At 37.8% G+C, this 24,459-nt stretch overlaps 1 protein-coding gene across 15 annotated transcripts in view; it reads right to left on the minus strand.

Annotated features, from left to right (window-relative positions):
* Positions 1-24,459, minus strand: part of NRXN3 (neurexin 3) — a 996,573-nt gene that overhangs the window by 232,167 nt on the left and 739,947 nt on the right. For all 15 annotated transcript variants that reach the window (XM_050335880.1, XM_050335881.1, XM_050335870.1 and 12 more), the window contains one exon: positions 21,810-21,991. In XM_050335880.1, the coding sequence (XP_050191837.1) occupies positions 21,810-21,991 (182 nt within the window). The remainder of the gene's footprint in view (positions 1-21,809; positions 21,992-24,459) is intronic.

Consider the following 24,459-nt stretch of genomic DNA (forward strand, 5'->3'; position numbering starts at 1 on the left):
AACTAACTCCTAAATGTTTATTCTGTAACTGGTACTCACACAGTTCATCGGAGGATAAAGTGATCACTAAGGTGGGTGGAGATGCCACAAAGGGCATAAAACTATGGATCATTTTTTTTAAAGCCTACCACAAAGCTCCAAAACCTATCACAAAGCTATATGATCTGGATAAAAACAACATGTTCAGTCTGGAAGCACCAGAGGAACATATATATTCAAGACTGAAGGCAAAAATGAAGAGTGTATGATTTTATTACACAGTACCATCAGGGCTGGTTCTGGAAATAGCAGGGATTTCTGGTGTTACTCTTGGGAGGGCATAGAGGACATTTTGAGGGTGGGTTTTTTTTTTGGGGGGGTGGTCGAAGGGGGTTGGTTCCCAGATAACTTGGCTGCAAAACTTCAGATGAAAGAAGACTGCTACAACCAACCACAGGCTCAATCTGCCTGCAAACCATGTGAATGCTAGATGCTACCTTCCACCTCATTTTTTTGTTACTGAAAGACTTTTATAGCAAAAAAACACTGAATTGGGAAAAAAAGGTGGTAAGATATGAAAGTAACATTAAAAAAGTGTTCAGTATCTGCCATTCCTTTGGATAATTCTCCATGCATTGTAGGTATTGTTCATTAAAAGCCATACCAATTACTATAACTTTCTCTTTTCAAATCTGTATAGTTGTAACATGGAAGATTCTTTTTATCTTGTTTTCTTTGCCCTCTCTTCAAAATACAGACTTTTTTTTTTACTTTACTTTCAGTTATTGTTAGATGGGAAAAATTCCCCCCACTGCTTTCATTTTTCTCTCACCCCTAATGCCTGAAGGGCTATCTTGCGCGAACTCCTCTCAAAAAATCCACAATCAGAAAGCCCACAAGCAGGATTTTGAAGCTGCAAGTTAGAATTTAATGCAAGGATCTAGAGTAGTTTACTTAAACCATTTTTATTCTATCAAAAATATAATTTTCCTCAGATCTGCAGGTCCAAATGTCACTCCCATCATACTCTCTCTGCATACCCCACACCTCTCTCTGCACATACACACTCTCACTCTTTAAAAGCCTCTTCAGAACAGCCTCAGCAAAATCTACCTGTTCTCCTGGAATAAAGTAATTAAGTCCAAATTCATCTCAGGTGAATTATGTACTAGGGGATGTATATGTTAGAGCCTTTTTGAAACATATTTGGGCAGAAGAATGATTTCCTTTTGGTTCCTTGCAGATAACATCTACACCACCAAAAATTCCTCAAAGTTACCAATAGAAATGGCTTCCTGAATTTTGAATGTCCAATTCAGCTGTTCCCCCAGCAAAAGACAAAAGGGAAACACACTACAGCTGACAAAGATCACAGTAAGAAACCTTACTTACCTATCTATACAACAACTTAAGTAAATCAGTATCTTTGAGTGTCCTTATCATTATCACTTTACAGAGACTTGAATATATTTTTTCCCCACAGATGGTTTGACCACCACAGATGATTCTTTGAATGAAAGACTGAGGTATTGAATGGAAGCAATGTATACAACATGAAATGATCTGGTTATGGCTACAGTTAGACTTTTCACTCTTATGGTGTGTTACAATGTGCATAGTGCTACAGGGACAAAAAAAGGCCAGGAAAAAACCCTTCACACTACCCAACTTTGCCTACTGACAATATAGGATGGCTTTCTCAAACACATTTCAGGTTTTCATTACCTAACTAATTTTGTGTTCTACATATGCCATCTGTCTTGGAAGCTCCTATGTTGTGTGCATGCACACAAGCCAATACAGATAAGTTAAAACAGTGGTTTTGACAGCAAACTGCCTAGTCCTATCCCTTCAGACTAACAGAATATTCACAAATATCAAATTAATAAAACTTAGACGACAGACTGGTCTAAGGCACATGACATCTAGACTGGATGCCTTGTAGCATTCAGCATAAAGTAGTCCAGATTCTGATAGGATTGTTAAATATATGTAGTTATATGATGTATATGGTTTTACACCACCCCCCAATAAACTCCAGCCAAAGTCAGTCATTGCTTCTTGGCTGAGGTGCTTGCTTGTGCCTATTAAGTAGTCCTCTTTATGTAATATTAGCAGGGATTTCTGGTACATTTCCAAATTGCTTTATTCATTTATTAGCAATGTGAACTGGGATATGCAGATATTTTTCTCTGTAGTCCCCTGGAAAGCAAGGGGCACCAACTTGCATAAAGTAAGAGCCAGCAAATGAAGTGAATGATTCTATAAAAATTCAGTAGAGTAAATTAAAATTGTGAGAGGAAAGAAAAAAATCCCAACTAATTGCCAGATATTGAAATTATTGCTATTGAAAAGAATAATTACACAACCTCAAGGAATAACCCAGCAGTTTCATTTCAAAAATATTCAGCTAACTTCAGGACCTCTATAAGTACATTGCTACAAAAGGCTCCTTCAACTTCTCATTGCCACCTCCTTGCTTCTTTTGAAACACTACTAATTAGCAACATGGAGAAATATCCCCTGCTTTTTTGTCATCATACTGTTCAACTTGCCTGATTTATTTGATGGGATAATACAGTGTTTGACTGTTTCTGCAAGATCATATTATGACGTAAAGCAATATTACGAAGCAAACTCTGAATGAGGACTACGTTAATGAGGACTATTCAAAGCCTGAATTGAGGATAAGTTGAATAAAACCAACAGACCCTTTTGCTACATGAAAACTGTTACAGAGGGGACTTCTTCCTAATACAGGTGCTTGACATTTCCCATTGAAATAACTTACTTCAAGCTTTCACAATTGCAAAAATTAAAAATATTTAGACTGAAGTCTCCAATACTATATGTCTGCCTTAAGCAGTTTCTTGAAGTTTTTGCCTCAAAAGAATCTCTGCTTCTTCAATACTGTTCCTCTTTGGAGTTAGAAAAAGCCCACATTTCTATACTTTAACAAATATTTGTGAGCAACTGATCCAATTATTTCTCTCAATTCAGTTAAGTAATTGTTCACAACATTAACAACCTTGGGAAGCTTTACTGAGTGAGGTGACATCTTTCATTAGACTAAACTCATACTTGTAAAATGAAGTTTTAGGGAAATATAAGCCCTTTCTTCACATCCCAAAGGGGCAAAAATGTTACTTTACTACAGCTTTCAGAAGAAAACCTCCTTTCCCCAAAAGCTTCCTGGCATTCATTTACTGCACTTTTATTAGTTATCACCAACATACAAATATTGTATTGATCTTCAGGACATCACAGCTACAATAAAAATAACATTATTCCCATCAGTTACTGTGTTGTGCTCAAATAGCAAAAGAAAGTGCAGTTAAAACTAAAATTCTAGTCCTCTTATGACCTGGAGATGTTCCATGGTAGAACCCCAGCTTTTTCGGTCATTTGCTTGTTTTGGTTAAAGGCAAGGAAGTACTACACACACAAAACTGTTAGAAGAGTATTTGCATGATCAGATACTCAAAATAGGAAAACAGAATAATTTTACTATTCATTTTTACTTGCCAATTATAGGTTCCGGGATATGATTTGCAGAAGTGCTGACCATTCACAACCGCAACCAACAGGAGCTATGTTTTGAAAATATGAAATACCATCTGGTGGTAATGCAATTCTCAAAACAGTTTCTCTAAGAATAATTTAATAAGGAGAATAAGTTTGCCCCAAATACATGGAAACTCTAGACTTTAAGACTTTTGTTCTCTTCCAGTATATCTATGTGTCTTGGTGTTGACAGCAGAGATTGAGATACATTGTCAACAGGTGAGGGCTTGGCTCACTAGAGTACTGATGATCTTATAACCTTTAAAACATCAGTACATAATAATATTAAAGCATTCTTGTTATGTTTTAACCCCAGCCAGCAACTAAGTACTGTGCAGCCACTCACTTTTACCATTCCCACCTCAGAGGGATGGGGAAGAGAACTGGAAAACAGAAAAAGCTGTGGGTTCAAATAAGAACAGTGTAAGAATTAAAATAAAGCAAAATAATAAAACCTTGTAACTGTAATGAAAAGGGAGATTAAAAAAAGAGAGGAATACCCCCCCCCCCCCAGAAGACTAGAGATGCACAATACCACTGCTCACCACCCACTGACTGATGCACAGCATACCCCCAGAAGTGACTGGCCCAGCCAAGTCCCCCCACCTGATACACTGAGCATGACATAACATGGTATTAAATATCCCTACAGGCATTTCTGGTCATCTGTCCTGGACATACTCTCTCCTGTTTTTTTGTGCACCTCCTCACTGGCAGAGCACAAGATGCTGAAAATTTCTTGACTTGGGGTAAGCATTACACAGCAACAAGTAAAACCATTGGAGTATTATCAACATTATTCTTATACTGAATCCAAAACACAGCACTGTACCAACTACTAGAAAGAAAATTAACTCTATCCCAGCTAAACACAGGACAATTAATCTACAATATCATATTAATAATTTACAAGCAAGAGGAAATTTTGCTCCAAACATCTGATAATCTCCATAAAGAGATAAACTACGCTATAACAACAGACAGTAGCATTGCATCAATAGGCAAAGAGATGGGATCTCAACAGTGTTCTGTAATGTCTCAAAGAATGACCTTGCCTCGTGCTCCTGAGTCAATAATGATGGCAACAGCACAGTAGGTATGAGACTGAACCCTAATGTTGAATCAATAATCACTGTGCTGGGTCATGACCCTGCATCAATCTGAGATAGTTTTACATTATGATGTTGCAATAACTTGTATAATATTGCAAAGTCACCTTGCATCAGTTCGGTGGTACTATGCCATGATGTTGCATGACTATATAGAGATGAGCGTATATGAGTATAGAGAAATCCTAAATTTTGAAATGACCATCACAGAGTCATCATGTATGATATTAATAGTGACTTGTGTGCCACAAGGTCACTTAATTTTCTCTTTGCAGGACAGATTCAGGTGAGTGTGAGTCTTAACTAGGCAAAGTTTTGCTAAAACTAGCAAAGGTACCCCTTTACCCAAGGCTGTCCTTCCACATTTTCATTTTGACCTGAACGGACAGCAGGTACTTTGTTCTAGCACACTTTTTATCTGCTCAGCCATTTGACTGAATATGATTGACCTCACTACAACCCATGCAGAGTAACAAGATTCAAAAGGAAACCACTGTGACAGGGAAATGGACCAATTATGCTGAGACCAGCTTTTTCCCTAGCAAAAAAGATTCAAAGCATAACACATCAAGACACCGAAGGAAGCAGGCATGCAGTGATTGCTGTCGAAGGAAGAGAACAAAAAGGTGGCAATTATTTTAATCATCTTCCAAGAGGTGGCAATAATGTTTCTTATAATTGCAAAGAGAAGCAGAAATGTCAGTAGTTCCAACCAGGCTTTCTTTCTGAACAGAGCCTGAATCAGCTCTTCATTTAGGCTATTGAAGCATCAACTATTTCCCATTAAACAATACTTGGGTCAGTCTGCTTTGGTCACACTCAGCTTAGACTGAATTTGAGGGTGATAATTACTGTAAATTCACATCACTTTCCTGGGGTGAATTTGTTTCAGTGTTTTGATAGTATTTCCCCATGCATGTTGGCTTATATGTCCCTATTATTGACACAGTGTTTCCTTATATTTCCTTATTATTGCTACAGTGCTGATTGTTGTTGAAGTAGGTTTTTCTGAGATTCATTCTGTAGGGTTTTATCTTTAAAAATAAGAGACATTTATCTATACCAGTACAATAAATATAACAACAGGGTCTTTTTAAACTAATACAGAAACAGCCAGGTAAGACTAAACGAAAAATGGCACAGCAATTACTAGTTCTTTAGTCCTCATTTTCAAGAGCACCTACGAAGCAATAACCTAAGTTGGCAGTAGACCTTGTACTCCTCTGCCTCTACTCTGTAGCTGCATGTATTTGGCAGGAATAAAGACATCTCTAAAATGATACAATTTGAAACTGGCATGGAAGCTAGCCATATATGTTTTGAGGAATACTTGGCAGAAGAATAAAATGTAGCAATGAGGAAGAATTGTAACTCTGTGTGTACTCTGCCTCAGGCTGAACACAGGAGCTTCACTTCGTGAAGGTGTGTGAACAATGAGTGGGGCATTCCAGCCCCTCTTATGTCACATATGAGGCTCTTCCACAAAGGATTCCAGAGTCAATAAATGTCGTCTTTTCTATCAACTGCTGTGACATTACAGTGAACTGATCCAAAAAGTGGATATCATACAAGTGTATGTAATGAAGTTGGTGTACAGCAGTAAATTTTAAACAGAACTCATCTCAGTCTCCCAGTACCATGTGTAACCTGTTCTGGAGTTCCCAGCCCATCACTTCATATTTCATTTTGACAGTTCAGTGTATGACACCCTGAGTGCTTGGCCTGAAAATGTAGACATGTTTCAGATGAAACAGAAGGCTCATTAGAAAAGCTGAAGCCATTAATGAAGGCTATCAATTATTAATAAGCTGGTCCACTATTCTCTTTCCCCATATCCAGAAGTATTTATAAGCCAGTGACAGGTTTTTAGGGCTGATGACATCTCTTAGCAACTGTATTACCCTGATCATATGAGCAGATCCCACAAGCAAAGTAGGAAAACATCAAACACATTTTCAGACAGAAAACTTCTAAGGAAAAATTCAAGGTGATGGAAGACGGAAGACAAAACTACTTCACACCTTCAGAACCTTCCTGTTCACTGCGTTGCAGTGGACTTTGCTCTTGTATTGGAGACATTGAGTTTTGCTGTAATGAAGCACAGAACCATGAGACACAGAAGGTTTTTACGTAAGGTTTGCATTTTTAATAAGGAAAAGTTGTAACATGGATATTTTAACGTAAATATAGCAGTCAAAGAATATATGCATCTTAAGACATAAAGAACCTGCCAGGAGATTGCCACAGACAAGTATTTTTGAATAATCATAGATAATGTAGAAAGATATCAGAATATTAGTATGGAAAATTATCTTCAGAAAAGGAGAGCAGAGATTCTATTAATTGTCCTCACACACGTGAAATTTATTTCCCTTGCAAAATAAATCTACCATTGAAGAAAAATGTTTAATTAAGAAATGTTAATAGAAACATGACTTTTCAACAATTTATATTAAGATTTTGTTACCACATTAAAGATGAAAGCCTACTCAGTTGTGAAATCATCACTTATACAAAGTGCTAAAATCATCATCATTTGTTAACTGTACAGTAAGGGAAAAAGGCTTGGGATATGAAACACAGAATCTGTCTGGAGAGGAAATGATTATTATCTTGGTCTCTTCCTACTCTAGGATTCTTCATTACTGCTAGATGCACAGTATTTTTCAGTTGCCATTTTTCAAAACTTAAAGATGCTTTTCATCTTATTTGGGTTATGGTTTGCATCATGATAGATCAACTTTATCTTCCAACTGGAATGATTATAAGGTTTTTATATAACAACACATACTGAAGTAAACACTTTACAATAAACCAGTATACAACACTGTCATGAATTGGCATAATGACATCATATTCCTCCCCTCTAAAGTCATTAAAAATAACTGAAGCCTACCTAAAAAACCCCAAACCCTACTGAATGGGTATTATTATGCTTTCTACTTTGGAAATTTTTCTGTTCCTTTTTGCATCAGAGATCTAGAGAACAAGCTTTAATAATACTTTATGTTTTAATATTCAGCTTTTATCCTCAGGAGACAACTTTCTCTGAGGTAATTCCACTGCTTGATTGTTCCATGTAGACTGTAGACCATTTTCCAAGGCAAAGGTTTGCAGAAATTTTACAGAAGATATCCAACCATTGTACTAATCTTATATATCTTATGTCCCAGTTTGAATAAATTATTGCTTGCATACACTTTTCTGCTGAGCTTTGGCACTCCTCTTCAGATAGTTTGAGAAGTATCTTGCACTTTAAGAGATGACAATTTATCCTTGTTCTAAATGAAACATCACACTGTCCCCTCATCCCCGTATTTTAAAGGCAATACTCCCTTCGCCTATACTAAATCATACTTTTCCTCCATTTGGCAACCCTTCAATGAGCTTCCAAGGTCTCAAGGAATCCATCAACACTCCAAATGTGGGGGCAAAACCTGACAATATGCTGGTACACACATAAGCTAAAAGGATATGGTATGCTTCTTCATGCCAGTTGCTTTACCACACTTAGGTAATTCTGTCAGTCAAATGGAAGGGACATAAGTCACAGAGAAATTCAACAACAAAAACTACCAGGGTTGTTAGTGAGACATTATCATTACAAACCTTCAGATTTAATATTGATGTCAGGGAAAATTCTCAAAAGAATAATCTGTTTCTATCAAGAATAATCAAATCACATTCAGGAAAGTCAGACAACTGAGTTGTTTATATTAGTACAATAAAGTACCCTCTTGCTTTCAAACAGTAGTCCTTTTATACTTAGAAAATTAATTCCAGATCCTGTGAGGTTTTCTATATTATTTTAAACCTCTAAATGACTATAGTTATATTCCATGGCTTCTTCTCCATTTTTCTATAATCTATGAGTCAGTCCTTATAACACATTTCCAATCACACCATCCATATTCCACTAACAATCAGCTCTGACATGGGAAGGGAGGCAGGAGGCACAAGTCGTAAGAAGCAGCACAAACCCAGCCACCAGGAGATGACACCAGTAAAAACACCTCGAAGACTAAATTTACTATCTTTAAGGCACACATCTTTAGCTATCTTGACCTTTTAGATTCAAAGCTAGGGCCAAATTTAGCCATTTCATATGGGGCAGACTGAGGCTTACCAACAAAAGAGTTAAAGGAGTTTTGGTCTCCCATTTGCACTAAACTGTCCCACTAGTGCTTGGTGGTGTCTTAGATCTGGCTGGCAGCCAAACTCCCACCCAGTTGATTGCTCAATTTCCTTTCTAGTTTGTCCTCTCTTCTGCTGAAGAGAACAGGAACAAGAAGGCTCATAGGTCAAGATAAAGACAGGGAGATCACTTACAAATTACTGTTGTGGCCAAAATAGATGCAGCTGGGGAAATGAATTTACTACTAGTTAATGTATATTTGTTTATTTCTGATTTGGTTAGCAGGAAACAAAAAGGCAAACATTAAAACAGAGGGACACCACCTCTCCACCCCCTTTCCCAAGCTGAACTTGACTCCTTCACTGCAGATTCCTGTCCCCCACTCTTGCTCTTGCCACAGGCTACACTCAGTCTCCTCAGTGAGCCAATAAATGTGCAAGGTGGGGATTACAGTCAGTACACAGCAGTTTCTCTCTGCTGGTCCTTTCTTTCACTTTTGCTCTATTCCAGAGTTGGCTCTCCACAGGCTATTTCCTTTTGGAATGTCCATCTGTTCCAGCATGGGTTCTTCCACAGGCTGCAGTGAATATCTGCTCTGCCATGGAACACCTCCTCCTCTCACCTTGATGTTACTTCTGCTGTTTAGTTCCCTTTCCTCAATCTCCACCCCTTTCTTGGCTTTTTCTGCCCTCTCTTGAATGCACTTCCACAGCTGACACTGGCTTGGCTGACGGGCTCAGCTGTGTCCTGCACTGGGTCCATTTTTGAGCCAGCTGAGCCTGGTGTGGGGCAGACCCTGGTCTTGTCCCACAGAGGCCACCTTGCAGCTTCCACCTTGCCCAGATTTACACCAAATACATGGTTTTACATATATGATGTAATAATTCCAATGGCTGCAGAGCCCCCTCTATTTTTTCTCCCAGTACTAGGGCTTCCTGTCATCTCTTTATCTAATTTATATGCCCAAGATAGTGCAGTTTAGCAGTGAAGTGGCCCACAGGCTCTTTAGTCCAGGCAAGGTAAACCAAAGGTCCCGAATTTTGCAGGGAGTAATTTTCTTAGTTCTCATTTTAAGCAAGTGACGAGCAACTTTCTCCCTTCTACTCTTCCATTTGTCTAAAATATAGTTCAAGTGAACAGAGTCAATGTCACTAAGCATCACACTTGACAAAAGACAGAAAGTGACAATCTTGCCAGAGAGCAACACCCTGCAAATGAACTCACTCTGCCTCATATTTGCCTGGTTTCAAGAACTTGTCACCTACTCCAGTAGGCAGGAAGCACGAAAACAAAAGGTTCTAGTTGTACTACAGTACAAAAACCACTTCAAGTTTAAAAATTAATGACTTCTAAAAAAGCACTGAACAATGCTCAGCAGCTAAAGATTTGAGCTCTTTATTAGCTCAAATGTATTCTTTGGACTTTGCCTTGCCCAGGTGATGTGAGTGACCTCCTAACCTCCAAACCACTTAGTGTATCAGCAATTCTGGGAAAGAAGCAGTGCAACTCATTCTCCCAGGAAAAGGGTACCTTTTGACACAGAAGTGAAAATGTGAAAGGCAAAAAGCTTCTGTAAGAAGCTAACTATTCTTTTTCTTTCATTTTCAAAGAAACAGCAACTATCCAGTGGCTCTCAACAGTGCTGAGCACTACCTGCAAGGGTAGCTCCAAATCAGGAATCTCTTTCAGCGAGCACTGGGGAACATGCATCACAAGCCAAATACTACATTGGATAATGCTCTCAGGCACACAATGTTATTCTCAGGGTTGTCCTGTGCAGGGCCAGGAGCTGGACTTGATGATTCTTGTGCATCCCTTCCAACTCAGGATAATCTATGCTTCTATGAATTCCATGAATGCTAGTGAAGGGATTGTATACTCATAATTCCTCTGTGGAAATAAAAGTTTGCCTCAACCTTGAAAGTCTCGACCTTTAGAAGCTATTTGAAAACTAGAATTTGCCATTTTTGCTCAAGACAATGTTTTATTCAAAGAAGAAAGAAATAAGAATCAGGTACCACATACATGTCATAGTAGAAATATCAGCAAATTTACTGGATTGTCATCACTTTCTAACTAAAATGTGTGTCAGATTAAGACCAGGTGTTATGCAGAGAACAATACTGAAAGTATACTATTTGATATGTAAATGAAGTGGGACAAGTAGCTCACTTTTGCATATTTCTGCGTTTTTACCCTGTGCCTCTATAAATCTCTCATTTTCCTAGCTATTACTTCTTTCTCATCCAGTTTTGTAACCCGTTTTTCATTAAGGAAATTAAATGTGTCTGCTAACAAATAGCTCTTCTGAGAGGAGAGGTATAGGAGTAGGGCAAGTAGGAAATGCATTGTGCAACCAATCAAGAGATGTTAAGACATGGTCAGAGCAGATCAATATTGGGTGCCTTGCTTCAAAATTGTGTGCAACAAGGTATTACCCTCTGTCCCCAAAGAGCAATGATCATCCCTCAGCTGCTCACATTACAAGTGATGTCTTTTCAATTATCTCAAAGGCCAGATTTACCACTCTCTAGTCACAATTTCAAAAGTCCATTAATAACCGTCTCAGAAATCACCGTAAGGCTCCAGACTACACCTCACATGATGTCCTCTCTCTGATAAAGGTTTTATAAACTGAGCCAACATGCCATCTAATGTGTCAAAATACTTTTTTCCTAGACTGACAACAGGAAACCATTGCACAGCCCCTCAGCCTTCTAACACAGCATTATCATTTAATAGCAGCTGCCACTAAAAGTTGGGGAAAAAAGTTCTAAAAAAAGAGTTACATATACTAAATATTAAAGTTATGATGAACACCACCCCACCAGAAAACAATTGAGAGTCTTTGGCTGAGAACTTAAACTGATCACACTACTGCTGTAAAAGGATTTGGAAACAGATGTGATTGGATGACATCTGTGTGGAGATGCATCAAGCTGGGTCTACACAGCCAACCAAGCGCAGAACCAAAGATATTCTAGATGGCTTGCAATGACCCAGCTTGGGTCTATAAGGAAGTAACAATGCTTATTTAGTGCTGCAGCTGCATGAACAAATCCTCCCGAACACAGCTGAACATTTAGGTGCAAAAGTAGCGAAACCTGTTTGTAGCTGCAACTTGGGGACTGTTTGAATTTACATTAGTCATGGACTATCTTCATGATCACCCATTATAACACACTGATAGACCAGAATAGCCTGGAGAAATTGGTGGGGAGTTGCTGAGACAAAGCTCAGGCAATACAATTCTTTGTAAATGCTGCTGACAGGTAAACATCAAAAAACAGACAGGAGCTGAAGCGCAATATTGGCACAAACCAAATGAAAGTTAAACTGATGTGTGTGAATACATATAGGCTTGAAAAGAACTTTAAAATCTTAGGAAAAAATTGATTTTAGAACAGCATTTCAAGAGAAATAGCAGAACCAGAAAACCAGAAGGGATGAGGTAGATCTGATGCAGCCAGAAAGAAGGACATGATGGTGCAACTGCATAGGAGGATAGAAGACTGGACTTGACAGTCCACAGTCCCTTCCCTGTTCTGTGTTCCTAAATTAATATGCACAGCCACCAACCCTGAAAACCTCATCCATTTGTGGAACCCCAAAATGAAAAAGTGATTTTTTCCATCATAAAGGGAGCACAAGAATTAAATTCTGATCAGAATAAAAACTAATGAAGGTTTTTAAACCTGTTTCAAGCAAAACAATTTTCTAACAAATCTAACGTGATGGTCTGAACCATATGCCTTTTTACCTACAAATTCCAATGAAAATTGAGTTAATCTCCTTTGAAAAAAAATTATGGCAATTAACAGCAACCATTGCAGGAGGGCTGTAGTTAATTGGATTCTGCAAAAGTTAAGTTTTAAAGAAATACAAATGAGAAATCACAACCTCCTTCCCTTAACAGAAGCGAAGAAGAGAGAAGACAAGAATATGGTACAAGGGCACAACCGTAAGAACTACATTTTTTCATTAAAAGAAACAGAGAAGATTCTCACATGCAAGGACATACAAGTTCTTCAAAGTAATAAATACATGAAGAAAATTATCCAGTCTCACAACTGAATTAATACAATTAGATTTTAACACATCACAGGAAAATACTTTCAGTGCAACAGAAAAATGGACTAAATTCCTCTTGCAAAACCCTCCCAAAACTTTAACGGTGTGAAATCAAGTCTTAGCAGTGATTGAATGTAATAGTTTTGCAAAACCCTTTTCTGCAGAAAGGTGCTAACAGTCCCACACTCCCTGGGACAATGGATGCTGTGGAGTGTAAACTTCTACACATTTCCTTCTTGAAATGACCCCCTCCTGCCCAACTCTTCAGTACATTGGTACACCACTTCCCAAAAAAATGCACCCAAAGGGAACCCCTACCTGTCCTTGACACCCCACTAGTCCAACAGCTTAAATATCTTTCACCACATACCAATTTTTTTTCCATATGTTGCCCAGCTCATTATAGAAGCAAATCCAGTGCCTACTATTGAAAGGCTGTATTAATATCTGTTCTGTAGAGGAGATACAGTTATTTCAATCTACAATGCTCAAGCATGTGCTGCCCACCTCAATCATACAAAAAGATCATTGTCCATTGAGGGCCTAGTCTCTCTGAATATATTTAGGATGTAACATAGCTTCTATGAAAGGATAACTGGATGGTAACAAGAACATTTGTAAAAATTGTTTAGCAATGCACCCAAAGACAGACTAGATCCTTTCACCTTAAACAAGGGGAAATGCCTGCAAAGTTAGAGGATCTCATTCCTATCACTAGTTAAGATAGTATATGAGAAGCATTATATGGTTTCCTACAGAACTGATTAATCCTACCACCTCTTTAAGGCTGAGCAGCATCATACTGAAGGGGTTTAATGATCCAAAACCTGAAATCATGTATGTGGTACTGGATTTCAGATAAGACTGTCTGAAAATAATAGAATAAAAGAGACATGGTAAGATAGCAAATAAGATACCTCTCTTTGTCAATCTCAATGATTGTTATTACCCAGCTTCCAGAAACTGCACTCCTAACATCAGTAATAAACAAAAATAAAGAATAAGCTGAAACAAGGGCAATGTGCACTGAAAGTAAATTGGGACAGTCAGAGCTAGTAATATATTTGGTTATCAGGTAAAGACAAAAACATGGTTGGCTGATGCTTTACACTGGCCCAAATTATACCAGTTATATGAGGTAGTCAGTCTCTTTCTGTAGGCTACAAATTGCTTAAGCAAAGCACCAAGAAATTAAAGGTAGCAGAAAAAAAGATACGCCAAGATATTTAAGAGAATGTTCACACTACATAAGCTTTACTTCAACTGGCTTTCAGACTGTCGAAGTCTTTGCAGTCTCCTGATCCCACTACCCCACTTCTTTTACATAAGGAGATGGAGGAGGAAAATGCTTGTATCATGTATTTAACATAAAAGCCTTTCAAACCAGCAGGAATCCTTCCGTTCAATCATGCTTTATGTACTGAAAGGTTAACTAACAGGAGAGGCTTATTAGCACAAATAATACCACTTCTGCCTTGATCCCAACAACATATGAGCTAAGCAAGCTTAGGCTAGATGCACACTTAAATAGAGAGGAAAATCAAGCAACAACAACAAAAACAACACCACACAGCACCTGCTGCTGTACAATGGGCTCTCAGATGTGTGGGCAATAGCAGGAGATGTTGGCAACAGCAGCTTTCCAAGGGCACTACCCTCCCCCAGCTGTTGGTATTGAACCACTCTCTCAGGGAGAAGGGAGCACTGCGAAGACTTCTGAGTTTAGAAAAGCTGAAAATTCAGAGCTAGCCAGCTCCAGTTCTGAGACAACAGCTCTAGTTATATCATATAATCTCTAAAACCTTGATTTTCTCATTCTATAAGCTTGCTTATGTCTACCTTTTAAAGAGATATTGTGATTATATAGCTCCTTTAAAGTTACATGCAGAAGTATGTTTTAGGCTTTAAAATAACTATTAGGAGAACGTATTTGAATAGGAGCTTTTCCTTTTCTGGAAAAGTAATGCTAAGAGAAACTCAGAAGAACTAGCCAAAATCCAGTTCAGTGCATTTTTTCCTCAAAATTGTCTCTGCAGTCTCCTGGTAGAATAGGAAAAAGCAGCATTGCCTTTCATTTCCCATGTAAAACTTTGCAGAACTAGTCTTCAGTGTTCTCCAGAACAGTTGATTTTCATCTCAGAGTCAGCTTCATATGAGTAAGTTATCTTTTTTCTGCACTTAGTTTTTAAAACTTATAAAATTCAACTCATAGTGCAAACAATGTGTAACATTGCTTGGATTAGATCAAGTTTGGTTTGGTTTGGTTGGGGGTTTTTTGTTTGTTTTGGGTTTTTTTGTTTGTTGGTTGGGTTTTTTTTTTTGTAGTAAGATTCAATATTATGTTCCTGTTTAAGATGTTCTTCCTAGAGGCTTAATAGAGAAACAATTAATTTCAGCATAGCTGATGTAGTACAAAAGAGTTGTTAACCTTTGATGAGAAGGTCACATCAGATACCAAGCAGGGTAAATTAAACTGACAATTGCCCTTGTTTAATTGCTTTTGAGTAGTACTCAGTATGTCTAAATGTGCAGTGAATTATTACCGTACCCTGCTGCTACACATTAACATGAAGATCAAGAAATTTTATTTTACTTTTCTGATGCCACCATAGAGAAGGTGATAAAGGCTTTAATTGCAAACAGATTTAATTTAGAACCTATTAGTGCAATTTATCCAAGCATACAGAAGATGGAATGTTCTGAACAAGCTTGTAAGTTTGGTGATTCTAGTAAAGGAAAAAAAAAATCTATATTGCCAATTGTTAGAGCTTACAAATAATAGATTTTAGATTTTTTAGATTTAGATTTTAGTGTCTTTTAGTTTTATCAGAATGAACACTTAAAACATCACAATTATCTCCTTCAAGTCTAGGTTATTTCAAAAAAAGAACTTCACTGGAGAGGGTCTGTGTTTCTTTCTTTGACTCAGCCAGAAAAAAAACCCTCACATTACTTCAATTCCTTTGTGTTTAGTATTTAAAAGAAAAACATTAAGAAGCAAAATCTAAATTTTCTCAGCATCAAAAAATTCCTCGTATTTCCTTGCTTATTCAGTCACTGAAAAAACTGTGTAACAGAAAGTGAAAATTGCAATTATTAATTAGGAAATACAAAGTACTGCACAACAGTAAGGGCAATTCATCTCAAGTTTTACTGAAATTATGATATATAATATCGCCCTAGATGACATATTCTACATAAACATTACAGTCACAGGAGAGAATAAAATAAATATCAGCTAAAGCACAGATTTTTTTTATAGAGTGTACAAGAACAAACTATAGAATAATATTTATTGCCATACAGGGTGTTTGGATAGATACCGTGAGATACTCTGAGATCTGATCATTTAACACCTAACAGCAATTCACAGAACCACAATAAATACTACAACAAACCTGTACAAATTAAACAAATTTCAAGCTTCAGAATTTTAAATAGAGGTTATACATTTAGGAATGAATCTTTCTCATAAGCAATCCCATTAAGATATTTGCTTCTATTAGGAGAGAATTTTTTATTTCTGCCCTTAGACTGAAGTACTAGGGTTTGACTTCACAAGATGTACAACACTAAAATGGGCAGGTGTGCATTCTGAAAAAATGCTGCTAATTCTGTCCACTATACTAAATCAGGATCATCTTAGTAGAAACCTGCTTCCTTGACACAGCAAAGCTCTCTCTTTTAAATCAGCAGAGGCAGCATATTGACTTGCCTATATCTCTAAGGCAGGTTTCAAAAAAATCACCCAAATGTAACTTCCCATTGATTCTTCCTCCATCTCCTTCAATTCATAATTTTCAGTCTCCATAGTCCAGCTGAAGTTAACAGTTTTGAGAGCCAACCCCCCCAAATTATTTTCAGACTTGTGACTCTAATCAGGCTAACTTGTGGTCCAACCAGAAATTTTGCAATTCATGACACCCCTGCCCTACAAGCTCTTTCTTCCTATGTCTCTAATCAGCTTCACAACCTTCAATGACAATTGCAAAAGCACTGGGATCTGTGCACAAACCGCCACTGAGTGAGGAGTTAATGAATCCTTGTATCAAATCACTGAGTTTCCATGCTGCCCGAATGGAGCCAGGGATCTAAAATCCATCATCTTTAGCCACAGGACATCAGTGTGCTATTTCCCGCACCGTTGCATTCAGCTACGCACATTCATTCAAACACCTGGTACAGGCACTGGCAACAAAGCAGAGACTGGAGCACAAAAGGTCACTGAGATAACTTCACAGGGCATTGTGCCAAATGGTGCCAGCCACAAACAGGCACGCTGGGGTGAGAAGCTTCTTAGTGTTCATAGGTTAAGTCTCACCTCATGACCTCCTACCACAGAGACTCCTTCTCCGGAGCAAGTAGATAAAAATAAATGGGTCATTCCTATGCACAATGTGAATTAGTTAAAATAGATTAAAAATGGATTATTTATCACCCTTTAAAAACAAAAACAGAAGTAGCAATAACATGCTTTAAAGTTGGCTTGAAAACTGGAAGTCCATTTGCTTTCTTCAAATTAGTTTTCATTTACTAATTCCTCTGCGCTCTAGGGAACAATAAATGCAGCACGCACAAACACATGGGACTTTGCAGTCCCAAAGAGTTTAGAAAAGGACAGGAAAAGACTGAGGGCATTTTGGGACAGGATCATTGAGTATTTAAATAGAATGCTTTCATTAAAAACAAAATAAAAAATTTAAGATATTTTGCAATTTTACACCAGCTGGCAAAACAGCCAGTGACGTGCATATCTCAGATTTGAGACTCAATCAGATATAGCCTCTATCAGGCAAAATAACAACGCTGAATTCACATATATTCGCTATGGGATTTTTTATTCTATAAACCTGACATAATTGGCACATAGCTATATTATGCTCCATTTTTTGTACGGCTGATCTGCATATAGTACCCTACAATACATCAACTATTTTCAAAGTACTTGGTAAGGAACAGAGGCCCTCTTCCAGGTGAAGACCATGCATGACAGGTTGACTCTGGCCAGTAACAAGGCACACCCACACAGATGCTCATTTACTCCTCCCCAGTGAGACTGGAGAGGAAACTGGAAGGGCAAAAGTATGAAAACTTGTGGGTGGAGATAAATACAGTTTAATTAATAAGTGAAGCAAAGCCATATTACTTTCCATTTGCAGGCAGGTGTTGAGTCACTTCCTGATAAGCAGGGCGTCAACACATGTAACTTACTTGGAAAGACATAGGCCATAAACCACCAGCATCCCATCTTATTCTTCCTTTCCCTGCATTTTTTTGCTGGGCGCATCATCTTATGGTATGGAATGTTACTTTCATCAGTTTGGGTTAGTTGTCCCAGCCGTGTTCCCTTCCAAATTCTGGTGCACTGCCAGCATACTCAACGACTTCTGAATTTATTGAGGTTTGTCTTTTAACTTTCAAATGAGTCATTAGGGTAATTTTACCATCTCCAGTCAAATATCTTCAATAATAAATCACGTGCAACAGACACATTGTGATAGACACAAAAAAAGCCCCAATATACACAAAGCACTAAGAAGTTAATCCCTTCAGCACACATCACACCTTGTTAAAGAGAGACAGCAAATGCATTTGCATCTCTCAGTGAAATGCCTGTTATGCCTTTGGAGAGGGTATTTGTGAAGGAATATCTTTGCTATCCATACCACCAATACATCTGGTCATCTGCTCAGTTTCATAGTTTTCAGTTCTTGAATTACATCTTAATCCTAATTTTTTCAGCTTCTTCCCTTTGTCCTGGGAATTCAGAATTCTGGGCAGCCTTTTGTCCTCTTGTGAACAAGTTAAAGTAATCTAAAAATTAACCAACCATTAACTAGAAACTACTTTCTCTCTAATGGAAAGAAGTAACTGATTGTATGCAAGATGTTAATCTGCCTCAATGTTGATTAACACAGACACACATAAGTCATATCCTTGCAATCAACATAAAGAAATGGAGTGCCATTAAGATGCAAGCCTCAACTGAAGATGACTGCTATCCTAAGCAAAAAGGAAGATATGAATTACAACTTGCATTCAATAACATAAATAATTACAGAAAGTAGGTAAACACTTGTGATGTGCTCTGTAAGATCCTCAGAACCTGTTTGCCATGCTATAGCTCAAAGGTTGTTAGAGTCTCCTAAGTTATCTATTTTTGCTAGAGGACAGTATTGCCACCCAATTCTTGTGGTGCCAGCACTCTATTTGGCCTACACAGCTAAGTAGAAACCTACTCCATTGCTGACAGGGAAAGCAGGATACTTTTTAAGGTACTGCAGTGTATGTATGTATGTGCCACATCTTAAATGAGGACTATCTTGCCAATCCCAATTACCTTAAATAGCATGCAACCTCAATTAGGTTAAAGGCATTAACTATTTTTTCATAACTTTCAGAATTAACAAATCACAGCTACAATTGTTAAAAAAGAAATAGAGACTCCACTGGATCTTCATATACTAACATTAAATCACAACAATTCTTCCCCCCCTCCATTCAGCTTGTTTTCCATCTTGCCTAGAAGGTTAGCAGTCATGGTTTCAAGCCTTCAAGCTTGAAAATCCCCAGGTGGCATCTATTAAAGAGAGCATATTCAGAAGTCTCTGCCAGAGAACTTATTCCTAACAGAAAGCTACATTCCTACAGCTTTTATATGTTTATAATCACAGGAGACCTCCATAGTACTCCCTCAGGTTGGTTGCTAGATTTGTCTTGGTAAAAAAAGTCTTTAGGCAGTTTGTTCTTTTAGAACTTCTAAGAATTCAGACAATATAATCTTTTGCTTGAAAACTCATCCTAATTCTCTCTCCTTACCACTAGGCAGTCTAGTCACTCTCATTCATTAATATTTCACTTCCTCAGCTAAATGTGTTATCCAAGATGTTTTCTTTTATATCCAGATTGTCAGTAAATCATTTCTAGCTCCAACAAAAAAGCCTTTTCATATTTCACCTTTTCCTGATCCAATGATTGCTTCAGTATAGAACATCTTTCACTGAATATATGTTTTATACCAATCCGTAGGGGCTTATAATTTGTATAAACAAATTAGGAGAAATGTACACAGTTCTTTGCTGTTTCATGAATGAAATGAGGCATGATGGGCACTAAACACTTCGGAACTGATAACTGTTTACAGGATGCTTAACCACTTCTTGTATACTCCAAGAACTGTATCAAACTCAAAGACTTAACTCTACATCGCTTTAAAGCCTGGAAAGGCAAGAATAACAGCACTAGTCTGAAGAGACATCAATGTACACAAAGATACGATGGAGTAAAATTATTTATAATCGCAAAAAATTAAACTTGAACAAACTAAGAGTTCTATACAGGAAAAAAAAGGCATCTAACATGGTAAAGCACACACTTTAATGGAAAACCATAACAGTAGTAAGGGCAGCTATAAAAAAAAAAAAGAAAAACACAAGACAGGAGACTCAGGCAGATCACCTACTTTTTTTCGTGGTCTATAGCCTTTGCAAAATAAAGCAGGCAAACCCTAAGGAAACCCTCTTATTTCTACTTTCTTAGGTATAAAAGTGTAACTATTAATACCCAGTTCGAATTTGGCCTAAGAAAGGCTGAAATATTTTGCATCAAATAGATTTTGGTTACAGAAAAGTAAAACATAAAATGCTATTAAGAATCAGAATGGTCTACATCAAATTCTGTAGCTTTCAGTGGCAGCCTGGTGCTATGTGATGTATCTCCACTAGCCTGGGTCTACTGAAATAAAACTCCTCACAAAATCACAAACATTTTTGCCCAAACCTCGAGTTTACTTCTTACAAGGAGTTCAGAATCTGGCCCAGTCTCACACCACCATTCTGAGGCTAGATGGCAGTTTATCATACAGAACAAAATGAAAGAATGCAGACTAAACCAGCCTCACATATGAATAGGTGTTCTCTCTCCATAGTCATCACAAGAACGATACCCATCATCACCTGCAGCTGTCTTCCTTTGCTCATTTGATGTCCATGCTTGCATGTTGTAAAGCACAAAAAACCACTTGTGGTAGGGTAGGCTGAATGAACATATAGAAACTTTCAACCACAACTCAGATATACAGTCTTTTAAGTATCCATTGTGGAAGACAATTTCCTGACCCAGGTTTGGACTTGGTACTTTGAATGAATTGTAAAGAAAACAAAAGAAAAATATCATAAGGAGAGAGCTGATGGTCTAGAAACACTGTCAGTCCATGTGGTACAATCTAATCACACAAACACATCATGTTCCATACGCAACATCGATCTAGATGGTATGCTATCCATTTTTGCAGGGCAAAACGTCACGTAAAGTAACAACTTTCTAAAGTTTCCAGTTCTAGTGTTCTCATTTTCTCAAATAATTCAACTCTCCCCAAAGCCACCTTCACTCAATCTCTCACAAGAAAGTCTACTTTTTTTTACAAAGCCATGTTGCACTAACATCAAATTCTTATTCTTTTGAACTATCCTATTAAAGCAAGCATCAACTATATCAGCTTGAGGATCTGTTCAGTTCTCACTTAACTTTCTTAGTGTGGAAAAAACCAACACCCTATTTATTCTTTGCCTTCCAAGAATAGTAATACTTCACCATAAATTCAGCTGCATTCAGGACTGTGCATATGCCACAGTAGATTAACACTGATGTAAAACATTTTTTCAATTTTTATATAAATCTTACTGCTATTGAATCACATAAGGCTTTTGAGTTTTGTTTTGTTTGTGTCTTCCCTCCCCAGTTTCTTCTGGTATCACGATTTGGTTCCCTGTGCCTCTCAGTTCGTAATTCTACAAAACCCTAAAGAACTACTAAAGGCAGTTTAATTTGACAAGTGTTGAAGACATAGAAAGAACAGAATATGATACATGTTATTTTAGAGTAACAGTTTTCTTCAAATTCAGGTAACAGAAACCCAGGTCTGGCATAGACATGGGCCCATCTATACTCACTATGTGCAGCTGCAGAAAATCACCAAGCCCAGGGGCACTGTCAATCCGAACAAGGATGCCATCCTTCACTGTTGTGCTGAAGCCCACAGCAAGACGGTCTGTCCTCGTGCTTGGTCGGTCATTAGCTGGCCAGGTGTACAGGATGAGACCTCCACTCTTCCCAAATATATATGTGGCACCAGCTAAAAAATACAAAATCAAAGAAAAATGTATTAGTTACTTATTTGCCAACTCTGGTGGTAATGCTTTGATTTCCAAGAGGAACAATTAAAGCAAGCATATGCCTTCATTAGTTACATGGGTGAAATTCATGCCTCCTGCTGGCAGGCCAGATGAAGTACATTATTAGTTCCCAGATAAAGACAAGCAGCATTTAAGATAAAGATAAGACTTTATAAAAACTTATCAAGATGGCTTATCAAGAATAAATGATTTCATTAGTGCTAATACCCCAGACAGTGCTGGATAGGACACTGCCTTTCTGGGGGTGGAAAACAAGAAGCCCCTTCTGTTTCAAATGCATAGGATTCAATCTTATAAGGGAATTTAAAGGAAATATTGGCAGTTCTCCTTGAGGTTGGATGTGCCTTCAGCTGAAGACTATTCACAGCATAGTAGAAGCCTATCCTTTTCTCAACACTTCCTAAGATTTTTTGATATTTAATCCACAGATTTCCAGCACCGTTTGTCTTTACAGTAAGCCTGGGAATTTGTTCCTTGCCCTTGTTTTTAAGGACAACACCAAGATGAACACTGTCCTCCCACATTCATGAGGGCCATCTGAGCTGAGGAAGACAGACACGGAAGTGAGGAATTGTTGTCGCAGACAAGGAAGCTGAGAAGCAAAAGCATTCTGGAGTTCACATTCTGACTTGTACTCAACACTCCAAGTTAGGAGCAAGATTTTATAACTCAGCAGTTATAAAATCAGCCCCTGAACTTCTTGGAAAATATATCTGAAATTCCTGTCCTAGACCCAAATCTACAGGCATACCAGGAAAAACACTTCTCAATGCTTCAGCCACTTACTGAACCTCATTTTCTGAGCCCTATTACAATGGTTACATAACAGTAAGCAAAAATAACCAGCTTCCATTACTGAAACAAGGATGAAATATCTGTAGAAAGCACAAGCAATTACTGGGTACACTTTCTAACCTGAGTGAAAATACAACTGATGATTTTTTTTCCCACCATACCAACCAGAAACATGTATCAAGCAATCATGAGCAGAGTAAATGTAGTTAGATAAAGAAATAGGAATCATATATGGGTAACTTCTACACTTGGCTACAAAGCTGCAGCTTCACTAAAGCTCTTTATGATCTGAATTCCAAATAAATGCTACACATTAGTAGAAATAATTGATACGCTTCCCCCTTGCTAAAGAGGCTTCCTCTGGACATCTCAGAACACATTACCAAAACAGACATCAAAAACTCAGCCACACAGGAATGAAATTATTTGTTAACAGCTGACTCAATGACAGAATGAAAATTAATCATGTTTCCTTCCTTCCAGGCCTGTGCATATCCAATAGAACATGCCTTCAGAAAACTCAGACAAATGTGTCTGAAAACAGGGTTAGATAGGAAATTTCACTCATAATCCAGAATTAACAAAAGAGCATACTGGCATTCGGGAACTGTGCACATATTTCAGTTTCAGAAAGACTAATTTTACAGACTGAATTCAATCTCCCAGTTGACCTTTGAACTCCAGATATAGGGTGCATGACTACTGCAAGATGTATAGAAAGGGGGTTTGTTTGTTTGTTTAAAAAAATCCCCAACTATATCCGTAACCTTATGGGTAGACAGTTGGAGATGACCAGGTAGTGAATTATCTATGTCTTCCCCTCACACACAGGTATACCAACAGCCCCCTAAAACTATGCTACAAATATTCTCCCTCAGTTTATCAATTTGTTTATAACTTCCATGTGTATTTGCATTACAGACCAAAACTAGGCACAGAAAAGTGTTAAGCAAAACAAGATTTACTTGTTACTTCACAGATTAAACCCCACTTTTCAAAATTACTGTCACTTGAACTGCAAGTTATCCTCCTTTTCTTTGTACAGGTTATCAGGCCCTTCAGCAGCAAAAAAAAGCTTGGTGGAGAGTTCTTCACTATTTAGGAAGACCATTTAATTCTTTGTCTCTCTAAGAGCCATTTGGCTGCAGGTAGACTATGTCAGTCCTCCAATGAGAGCCAATTAGAACCAATCATGTCCTCATAGGCCTTTTATGAAACTTAAACAGGTCTTATTTTCTCCTCACAGAGAACAGATTTTTGCTTCTAAGCCTAACTCAGTACTTTGGTACTAACGTACCAAAGGTTCCTAAGGTAAGAGCAGTATAACACAGTATAAACCTACCTCTCTTGGGTCTTATTTCAGTTTTCTGTGAGATGGCCCTATATACTGCTTCTTGAAGATATATAATGTTCTGGTTCAACTGGGAATGTCAACTCATCTCTGGACTTCTGTTGACCCAAAGACTGTCCAACTTTACTTTTCACTGTGATGAATTTTGCAGTCATACATTGTGGCAAGGCAGCGAGTTCTTGCAACAAAGATAATTCAGATCACAGAATCAACCAGGTTGGAAAAGACCTCCAAGATCATCAAGTCCAATCCTTGATCCAA

Source organism: Myiozetetes cayanensis, unplaced genomic scaffold (genome assembly GCF_022539395.1).
Source record: "Myiozetetes cayanensis isolate MyiCay16 unplaced genomic scaffold, myiCay2020 scf6-25, whole genome shotgun sequence".
NCBI lineage: Eukaryota > Metazoa > Chordata > Aves > Passeriformes > Tyrannidae > Myiozetetes > Myiozetetes cayanensis.